The 11,354-nt window shown below is 42.2% G+C and overlaps 1 protein-coding gene across 3 annotated transcripts in view; it reads left to right on the forward strand.

The window, feature by feature from the left end:
• LOC140738213 (sialate:O-sulfotransferase 2-like) overlaps positions 1-7,667 on the forward strand; it is a 541,075-nt gene extending 533,408 nt beyond the window's left edge. For all 3 annotated transcript variants that reach the window (XM_073065319.1, XM_073065321.1, XM_073065320.1), the window contains one exon: positions 5,544-7,667. In XM_073065319.1, coding sequence (XP_072921420.1) covers positions 5,544-5,896 — 353 coding nt within the window. In that variant the 3' untranslated portion in view covers positions 5,897-7,667. The remainder of the gene's footprint in view (positions 1-5,543) is intronic.
• The last annotated feature ends 3,687 nt before the right edge of the window (positions 7,668-11,354 follow it).

The raw sequence follows: 11,354 nt of genomic DNA on the forward strand, positions 1-11,354 counted from the left end.
CCCTTTTTTTCACACCTGTCTTTGTAAATGTCCTGAATCATGGGAAGTTCACAACTACAGATGCACTGGGCTATCCGCACCACTCTCTGCAGAGTCCTGCAATTAAAGGAAATACAGGTCTCATACCAGCCAGTGATACAGCCAGTCAGGATGCTCTCAATTGTGCTCCTGTAGAAAGTTCTTAGGATTTGGGGGTCCTCTATCTTGAGCCAGACTTTCAAGTTGTCCTCGGGTTTAGTTCATCTTTGAAGATCCTTCCTCTCCGAGGATGTCTTTGAAGCTTCTGTTAAAGTTTCTGTAGCTTTGGGTTTTAATTGATGGAGTTACTAGTCCCATGGTCAACCCTCCTCCTTTCACAGCTGGGCTTCAGATTGTTCATGGCAGAATTCAGTGTACGGTTCAATAGCATGAAATGGACCTGCATTTCTTCTTGATGTGTATTAATCAAGTGGATTTAGCCAAGTGTGTTGCCATATGTTTAGTAACTTGACAACTTGCCAGTTTTGTCACTCTAGACTGCAGAGATATAAGGGAGCCAAGAGCTGTAGAAGAAAAGAAATGCTGGGGAGGTTGAAGAGTAAAGCAAGAATGAGGGTAGGTTACCTGAAAAGGAAGGACATGTGTCTCTTAGCAAATAGGTCAGTAATTAAGGGTAATACACACAAAATGCTGGAGGAACTCAACAGATCAGGCAGCATCCATGGAGAGAAATAAACAGTCAATGAGATTCAGGCTGAGATCCTTCTAGAAAGTAATTGAGAAGAAGGCAGAATAAGAACATGGGGGGAAGAGAAGCAATACAAACCAGCAGGTAATAGGTCAGAACAGGTGAGTGGGAAGGTCCGTAGGTGGGGGAGAGTGGAATGAAGTGGGAAGCTGGGAGGTGATGGGTGGAAAAGGTAAAGGACTGAAGAAGAAGAAGGAATCAGGAAAGGAGTGTTGAACATAGGAGAAAGGGAAGAAGGAGGAGCACCAGATGGTGAAGAGCAAGTGAGGAGAGGAGAAAGAGTAAGAGGAGATCCAGAATGGGGAATGGAGAAAGAGAGAAACAACTAAGGATGTCAATTTAAGATAACTGTTGTGGGTGAACGAGCCATTGAATGGTTGACATTTGAAAAATTGGACTGATCCTCTAACATTATTTATCAATGTTAAAATTGAACTGCAACACACCAGAAGTGAAAAAGTCCTCTATTCAAGGAGAAGAACACTTACAAAGATGAGATTGGAGTAACAGTCAGAGGGAATCTCCACAAAGTCAAATGGATCCATCCTGAATCTGAATCAGAATCAGTTTCAGGTTCGTTATCACTGACATACACTCAGCAGTCACTTTAATAGGTGTCTTCTGTACCTGATAAAGTGGCCATTGAGTGTATTTCTGTATGTTTGTAGTCTTCTGCTGCTGTAGCCCATCAATGTGCAACACGTTTGTGCATTCAGAGGTATTCTTCTGCACACCACTGTTGTAATAAGTGGTTATTTGAGTTACTGTTGCCTTCCTGTCAGCTTGGCCATTCTCCTCAGACCTCTCTCATTATTAGGCGTTTTCGCACACAGACAGCTGCTTGATAATTTTTTTTTGCAACATTCCCTGTAAACTCTAGAGGCTGTTGTGCATGAAAATCCCAGGAGATCAGCAGTTTCTGAGATTGTCAAACCACCCGATAAGATCATAAGATATAGGAGCAGAATTAGGCCATTCAGCCCATTGAGTCTGCTCTGCCATTCCATCATGGCTAATCCCAGATCCCACTCAATCCCATACACCTGCCCTCTCGCCATTATCCTTTGATGCCCTGACTGATCAGGAAACTATCAACTTCTGTCTTACTTATACCCATGGACTTGGCCTTCACCATAGCTACCATAGCTTGTGGCAGAGAATTTGACAGATTCATTACGCTCTGGCAAAAAAAATCCAAATTACCTCTGTTCTAAAAGGTCGCCTCTCAATTTTGTGGCTGTGCCCTCTAGTTCTGGATACCCCCACCATAGGAAACATCCTCTCCACATCAACCCTATCTAGTCCTTTCAACTTTCAGTAGACTTGAATAAGATCCCCCCCCCCCCTCCGCATTCTTCTAAATTCCAGTGAGTACAGGCCCAAAGCCACCAAATGCTCCTCATATGTTAACCCCTTCATTCCCAGAATCATCCTCGTGAACCTCCCCTGGATTCTCTCCAATAAGAACTCATCCTTTCTGAGATATTTTTCTGAGAAAACTGTTGACAATACTCCAAGTGCGGCCTGACTAGTGTCTTTTAAAGCCTCAGCATTATCTCCTTGCTTTTGTATTCTATTCCCCTTGAAATAAATGCCAACATTGGATTTGACTTCTTAGCCACAGACTCAACCTTCTGGGAGTCTTGCATGAGGACTCCTAAGTCCCTCTGCACCTCTGATGTTTGAACCCTCTCCCCATTTAGATAATAGTTTGCACTATTGTTCCTTTTACCAAAGAGCATTATTGTACATTTCTCAACACTGTGTTCCATCGGCCTCTTTTTTGCCTATTCTTCCAATTTGTCTACATCCTCCTGCAATCGCATTGCTTCCTCAGCACTACCTACCCCTCCACCTATCTTCGTATCATCCACAGCCATTGATAAACAATGTGAAAAGTAGCGGTCTTAATACTGACCTGTGAAGAACAACGCTAGTCACTGGCTACCAACCAGAAAAGGCCCCTTTTATTCCCACTCGCTGCCTCCTGCCTGTCAGCCATTCCTCTATCCATGCCAGTATCTTTCCTGTGATGCCAAAGGATTTTATCTTGTTAAGCAGCCTCATGTTTGGCACCTTATCAAATAGATAGATAGATAGATAGATAGATAGATAGATAGATAGATAGATACTTTATTCATCCCCATGGGGAAATTCAACTTTTTTTTTCCCAATGTCCCATACACTTGTTGTAGCAAAACTAATTACATACAATACTTAACTCAGTAAAAAATATGATATGCATCTAAATCACTATCTCAAAAAGCATTAATAATAGCATTTTAAAAAGTTCTTAAGTCCTGGCGGTTGAATTGTAAAGCCTAATGGCATTGGGGAGTATTGACCTCTTCATCCTGTCTGAGGAGCATTGCATCGATAGTAACCTGCCGCTGAAACTGCTTCTCTGTCTCTGGATGGTGTTATGTAGAGGATGTTCAGAGTTTTCCATAATTGACCGTAGCCTACTCAGCGCCCTTCACTCAGCTACCGATGTTAAACTCTCCAGTACTTTGCCCACGACAGAGCCCGCATTCCTTACCAGCTTATTAAGACGTGAGGCGTCCCTCTTCTTAATGCTTCCTCCCCAACATGCCACCACAAAGAAGAGGGCACTCTCCACAACTGACCTATAGAACATCTTCAGCATCTCACTACAGACATTGAATGACGCCAACCTTCTAAGGAAGTACAGTCGACTCTGTGCCTTCCTGCACAAGGCATCTGTGTTGGCAGTCCAGTCTAGCTTCTCGTCTAACTGTACTCCCAGATACTTGTAGGTCTTAACCTGCTCCACACATTCTCCATTAATGATCACTGGCTCCATATGAGGCCTAGATCTCCTAAAGTCCACCACCATCTCCTTGGTCTTGGTGATATTGAGACGCAGGTAGTTTGAGTTGCACCATATCACAAAGTCCTGTATCAGTTTCCTATACTCCTCCTCCTGTCCATTCCTGACACACCCCACAATGGCCGTGTCATCAGCGAACTTCTGCACATGGCAGGACTCCGAGTTATATTGGAAATCTGATGTGTACAGGGTGAACAGGACCGGAGAGAGTACGGTTCCCTGCGGCGCTCCTGTGCTGCTGACCACCGTGTCAGACCTACAGTCTCCCAACCGCACATACTGAGGTCTATCTGTCAAGTAGTCCACTATCCAATCCACCATGCCTTCTGCAAATCCAAGTAAATGATATCCACTGCCTCTCCTTTGTCCACCCTGCTTGTTATTTCCTCAAAGAACTCTAACAGATTTGTCAGGCAAGATTTCCCTTCACAGAAGCCATGCTAACTTTGACTTATGTTATTATTAGCCTCCAAGTAGCTCAAAACCCCATACTTAATAACAGCAACACTTTCCCAGCCACTGGGGTTAGACTAACTGGCCAATAATTTCCTTTCTTTTGCCTTCCCCTCTTCTTCAAAAGTGGAGTGACATTTGCAATCTTCCAGTCCTCCGGGATCATGCCAGAATCAAGTGATTCTTGAAAGATCATGACCAATGCACCCGTTATCTCTTCAGCGACCTCTCTCAGAACTCTGGGATATAGTACATAAGATGGCTTATCCACCTTAAGACCTTTCAGTTTGTCTAGCACTTTTTCCTTTGTAATAGCAAAGGCACTCACTCCTGCTCCCTGACATTCAGTAACCTCTGGCAAACTGCTGGCATCTTACACAGTGAAGACAGATGCAAAGTACCTATTAAGTTCGTCTGCCATTTCTTTGTCCCCCATTACTACCTCAGTGGTCCAATATCAACTCTCACCTCACATTTACTGTTTGTATAATTGAAAAATCTTTTAGTATCCTGTGTTATATTGTTGGTTAGTTTACCCTTCTTCCATTTTTTTTCCTTCTTATATCGTTTTTTATTTGCCTTTTGTTGGATTTTAAAAGTTTCCCAATCATCCAACTTCCCATTCATTTTCACTACCTTATATGTCCTTTCCTTGGCTTTTAGGGAGTCCTTAACTTCCCTTGACAGCCACAGTTGTTGACCCTGCCATTTGAGAACTTCCTCTGTAGGACGTATCTATCCTGTGCCTTGTGAACTATTCCAAGAAACTCCAGCCACCTCTGCTCTGTTGTCATCCCTGTCTGACACCAATAAAACATTCCATGTTCAAATTCACTTCTTCCCTATTGTGATGTTTAGTCTGAACAAGATATTTGTATTAACGAACAGGTGTATCTAATAAAGTGGCCACTAAGAGTATGTCTTGAAATTTGTTATTTTGCAGAGTAGTACAATGCAATGCATAAAAGGCTACTATAATTTACAATAAGAAATACTTTAAAAATTGGAGCGGCACGGTAGTATAATGGTTAGCACAACACTTTACAATACCAGCGACCTGGGTTCAATTGCTACCACTGTCTCTAAGGAGTTTGCACGTTCTCCCAGTGACAGCGTGGGTTTCCTCTCAGTGTTCTCATTTCCTCCCACAGTCCAGAGACATACTAGTCAGTTGGTTAATTGGTCTTTGTAAATTGTTTTATGATTAGGCTAGGATTAAATCGGGGAATTGCTGGACAGCACAGCTGAAGTGGCTAGAAGGGCCTATTGCATGCTGTATCTCAATAAAATAAAAAATAAATACATAGAGTGAAGTAGTGTTTATTGGTTCATGGTCCATTCAGAAATAGAATGGAAGAGGGGAAGAAGCTGTTCTAAAGCACTGAGTGTGTGTCTTCAGGCTTCTACATGTCCTGGGTGGTGGGGTCCTTAATGATGGACACTGTCTTCTTGAGGCATCACCTGTTGAAGTGTTGGAAATTTTAATATCTGATGTTTCTGTTTGTTCAACAGAGTGGCCTGAGTTTGTGAGGAACTATGCACCTTGGTGGGCATCCCACACTCTCGACTGGTTAAAGTATGGCAAAGAAGTCCTTGTGGTCCATTATGAAGACCTGAAGCATGATCTGTTTAACCAGCTGAAAAAGATGGTGTCTATCCTGGGCCTCAGTGTCTCTGATGACAGACTGCTCTGTGTGGAGAGCCAAAAGGATGGGAACTTCAAACGTTCCGGCCTCAGGAAACTGGAATATGATCCCTACACTCCTGAGATGAGGAAAATGATTGACTCTTTTGTTAAGACTGTAGATGTGGCCCTCAAACTGAGAAACCTAACAGGTGTTCCTGAAGATTACGCTCCCAGATGATTTTGTTGGTTAAATGCTATTGGGACATGGCTGTGTTCTCTCCTTCCCCAGCTAGTACTCCTTCCCACCCCTTGGGTGGCTTCTTTTACTATTCTGCAGCTATTAGCTTTCTGAGTGCTTCTAGCTTCTAGAGTAAAATTCTCCGGATACAGCTGGGGGTGCCAGTAACTGTACAGCATGGTTATGCTAGGAAGCAAACTTTAGGAAGTGAAGTGTCACCAGAGTCGATGGCTGCCTGGAGTTTGCCACAATGTGGAAGGAGCTATCAGTGTGGCTTGTGGGCTTTGTGGTGTGCAGGAGCTGGACTTTGCCCTTTGCTACTGCTTTTAGTGCTGTGCTTGAACTGTCAAAGCTGGGGCTGAGATGCAGAGAAAAGAGGAGCCTGTGATTGGTTGGAATGAATGTGAGGGGGAAATCAAACAAGAGCTGGCCTGCCTTGTACAAAGGAGTGGGGGGGGGGGGGGGAAGAGAAGGCGCAAACTGAGAGAAAGCATGTATTTCTTAATTTAAATTAACACCCACCCATCTGGATCACACCAAATTCACCAGCCAGTGGTTATCAGGATGTAAAACTACCTTGCTCTGGTTGAGAACATAGTCACTGCCTTGCTCTTTCACATCTTCCTCAAAATCTGAATTGATTTTGGGCTGCTGTTTAGAGTCCAGGCCTGCCGAGTTTTTTCAATGAACATCTGGGACAATCAACATATTTAATGTGACGAGACATCACCAGCTTGTTTCCTGCTCTTTTCAGATCACAGTTAACCATTTATTTCCTTTGTTATCTGATGAACTGTGGTGACATGTATTAGAAAGAAATTCGTATATTTTATAAACACGGTAGCAGATCTCACCTCACGAGCATGTTTTGTTGTGGAGGTTTGTTGGGTTGTTTACAATCCAGTTTGCCAAGGGTGGATCAGTGGAGGAAGAATGAGGCTCTCTTGAACCAAGACATTTTAGGCCTTGAGAGCACTGAGAGTGAATCAAAGTACTGGGAAACAAAGAAATTAATGTGATGAATCCTCGCCTGCGATTAACCATATCTAGAGCGATAAAGAGAGAGAGAGAAGAGGGGAGAGGGAGAAAGGGAGAGAGAGATGGAGGTGGAGGAAGGGAGAGAGAGTGAGTTAGAAAGTGAGGGAGAGAGAGAGAGAAAGGGAGAGAGAGGGTGAGGGATGACACACAGCACAGAGGAAATTTCTCAAATCAGTACAGGGATTCTGGCAATTGTAGTTACTAAATGTTCATTTCTGCAAGTTTCTTAAGAAATAAATCAGGATAAAGGAAAACACAAGCTCTCTGGCCTAGTTTGGTTCAAACAGGGGGAGGGTAACCCCCTCGTTTGATTGGAGTCAATAACTTAGTTAATTCAATAAAGCATTAATTTCCATTCAATTTTCTTTGAGAAGCTAAATGAGTGGTTTTGGAGAGTAATTAAATTAAACTATATAAAACTGAAGATAAATTGAAAGGATACAGTGGACAAAATGCACTCCTGCTGTGCTATAATTTTTTAGTTAATATTCTCTAATTAATTACATTCATTTGAGAATCATTAAGAAGAAGATTGTGTTATAGTTTAGTTGGGTTTGCGGAATAAATGGCTTAGCACTGCCGAGCTGTGTACTGGATTTAATTTTCCCAAAACTTGCTTGATCTTTCCCCTATTCCTAACAAACAGCTTGTTCAGAAACTGTCCAGTTTTGCACAGACTACCTTATAGATGCCATGTACCTGGAACTAGAATGGCAAACATTCAGATTCAGATTAGTTTGTTATCACATTCACCAGAGTGCAATGAAATTGCACTCATGTGAAACTCACAGAGTAAACTCATGGTAATGATAAATAGAACAATAAGTACACTAATGATAACAAAGCAGTGAGATGGTTCACAGTATTGCAATGCAAACTGAAGAAATATAAAGAAAAATGCCCAAGTGATGATGACAAAAAATTCAGGTTCAAGAACGTGCATGGCAGTACCACTGGGAAGGGGATGTGAAAGAGGTGATTGGGTCAGAAGTCTGCAATGGGGAAGAAACTGTTCTCGAGTCTGGTTACCTGGGCTTTCTTGCTCCTGTATCTTCTCCCATAAGGTAGAAGAGAGAAATGGAATAGCCAGGGTAGTGGGCATCCTGCATGATAATATTCATTTTCATGATCCATCACACCATGAAGTTAATTTTTAAAACTTCAATCATAAATGTTAACTCTGCTTAGTAACACACAAAACGTGGTGGAGGAACACCAGCATTTTGTATGTGCTGCTCTGGATTTCTAGCATCTGTAGAACCTCTTGTGTTAATTCTGCTTGTCTCCGTAGATGTTACCTGACTGAATAGGTATTTTTTTGGTACAATCTGCTTACAGACAGCGGAGGAATTGAACCTGGGTCACTGGTTCTGAAATAGTGTTATGCTAATCATTACACTACACTACCATGACACCCCTAATCCCCTACTTGGATCAGATGACAGAAGAGTATTGAGTCCCATGCCATTATAGCCAATCTTTTCTGTTAGTTTTTGCCCCCAGCTCATTTGGAAGTTCCCTAACACATGAAGGAGGGGAATGATTTATCCTCAGCGAAGCAAAATGGAAGACAGAAAGGAGTGGGGAGGAGAACATGTGGCTGGTGTTGGGGTCTCATGGCAGCTGGTGGAAATTCCAAAGGTTGATGTGTTGGGTACAGAGGTTCATGAGGTGACAGGTGAAGACCTGGAGAACTGTTCTATCTGATAGGAGGTGGGGTGAGAGCAGAAGTACAAGAAACAGAGGAGATGGGAGAATGGCTCAATCAACCACAGCAGAAGGGAAGCTATTCTTCTTGACAAAAGAGAAGGTTTCAGATGACCTGGAATGGAAAATCCCATCCTGACAGCAGATTTGGCAGAGAAAGGGAAACTGAGGGGAAAGAACGACATCCTTACAAGATACATAATGGAATGAAGTATGGGAGTCAATGAGGCTACAGGAAGTATAAATGGAGTGTTTATTTTCTGAGATAGAGACAGAAAGTCACAGAGTCATAAAGCACCACAGCACCAAAAGATACTTTGATCAAGTACCTTTCTGTCAGAGATCAGGAAGAAGGAGGAAAGTGTCAGAAATGGTCCATGAGAATTTGAGTGTTGGAAGTTAGAGGTGAAGGTGATAAAATTGATGGTGTAAAAAACAGTGAAGTGATGAATGGAAGGATTTACTCAGCAATGGCAGGTTATGTTCCTCATCATCTCTCGAAAATATATTGGAGGTTATACCCCTGCCCAGACTGCCTTCATCAATTAAATGGGATTTTCTCAAAGAAGGTAGGATTTTACTGCATCAGCATCGCAGATTTCTCTATGCTGTTTCATTCCAGTTACAGCTTGAGGTTGGTGGGGTGGCCCAGGAAAATTCAGGACCTTTTTAATAAGAAATCATCCCCATGCCATAGACATAAGACACACTTAAAAGCATGACAATGCACAGTTGTGTGATTTACAGTGCAATGTTAGTCTTGGTGCACCAGTAAAATTCCTGTTCAGAAGTGAACCATTCCACCACTGTTGTCAATGGCAACCTGAAAGAGGAATAGCATCTCCTGAGAAATTACAGATCAAAGCAAAAAGAAGCATGAATCCAACTGTATGATTAACAATTCTAGTTTCCACAGGTGGTAGGTGGTGCAACAAGAAATTCTGATTTAAAAATCAGAGGGTCTGTTAAGACTGGCCAATAAGATACTTCCAATCTGAACAAGAAGTTTTTGGGTATAGAAGGTGTTGCCAATGAAAAGAGTTCAATAAGACAGACAGACAGACATACTTTATTGATCCTGAGGGAAATTGGGCAATAATTCCTCTGTTTGTTGCTTGTAGTGATTCTTTGAAGACATTCATCAAGGTTATTTTGCTGATAATGCTGGAATTGGGAATGTGTTGGATAAGAATGTGGCAATCAGAGAAGTCCCAATCTCTCATAAATACTGTGACTCAAGGGTGTGGGTCAGTAAATTGGAGTGCACAGACATAGACACGCACATTTAATTTTATAGAGCTTGCATGTCAAAGTCCAAATTCAGCTTATTGTCCTAAGCACAAATCCGTGTGTGCACAGGTATAATAGAAAGCCTACTTGCAACAGCACCACAGGAATATAGCATCACATAAGCAACATTCACAGGAGAAACACAAATTAAACATACATTACACAAATCTTTGTAAGAAAGAAGACAACTAGAACCAAAACTAATCCATCATAATATAAAGTGATCAGAGTAGTCATTGAGTTGTTATACTGAGGCAATCATTTCGGTTGTGCAGGTTGGCTTAAGGACTGAAGGGAAGTAACTGTTCTTGAACCTGGCAGTATAGGACTTCAGGCTGCTGTACCTCCTCCCTGATAGTAGCTGTGAGAAGATAGCATGGTTTGGATGGTGGGGATCTTTGATAATGGATGTTGTCTTCCTGAAGCATCGCCTCCTGTAGATACTGATGGTAGGGACAGATGTAAAGGCAGGGTCCTTTATTCTATGCAGTTTCTTGCATTCCTGTGTCATCACCAATAAAAATATCTTTCACAAGCCAGCCTGGCAAGTTCCCAGAGTAGAAACACTACAATCCAGTAATGTTCAGTCTCAATAGACTTTGACAGCAATCCCACACAGTGGGATGTAACGAGAGAGTGAACAGGTGGTACATCAGTGGTATATGACATGGGCTGGATAACAACAGCCCCTCCGTAGCTTTGGTTCAAGTCGAAGCTGCTATTTTACAAGCAGTATCCTGGTAGCCACTGATAGACCTATTGGCCACATACCCAGTAAGTACTATTAATGGGATTTGGAGGCTAGAGACATTGTATGTACTGTCCCATCCCTTGATGATTACCCTAACATACTTCATCCTTATCTTCATGAAGTAGCTCCATAGCAGGGGAGGTTATACTTGTATATTCTAAGTAGATTTATACTATCCCTCAAAACAGTTTCATTGGCAAGAGTCATTTCTATGGACAGTGCAGTCCTGTGCTCCCTTTATAGTTCTAATTTTGTTATCACAATAAAACATAGAAACAAACTCACTGCAATCCAGGTATATAAACACATTGACAAGCCACCTTCTTAACGTGTCAGCGCTCTCTAAAGCACAGCCAACAACCTGACCAGTTAGTTTGTGATGCATCTTCATAGCTATGGTGAAGAAAAGTGTTAGGAGTATTAGTGTTGTGTGATACTTCTGCATTTAGGTGGAAAAAAGTAGCAAATAGCAAAAATCAAGAGCTCAATCCATCTGTTGTTATCATAAGCATTCTTCTGGTCAACTTTTCCCTGGTCCATAGTAGTGCTGGCTTAACATGCAGGGCATGTATCCACATCAGTTTTCCTTGGACCTTTAAAGCAATATATGTGATCAGCAACACTTGGAATGGACCTTCCTAGAGGAGCTGCAGGCTGTTCTTTCATTGGTAA

Source organism: Hemitrygon akajei, chromosome 14 (assembly GCF_048418815.1).
Source record: "Hemitrygon akajei chromosome 14, sHemAka1.3, whole genome shotgun sequence".
Taxonomy (NCBI): Eukaryota; Metazoa; Chordata; class Chondrichthyes; order Myliobatiformes; family Dasyatidae; genus Hemitrygon; species Hemitrygon akajei.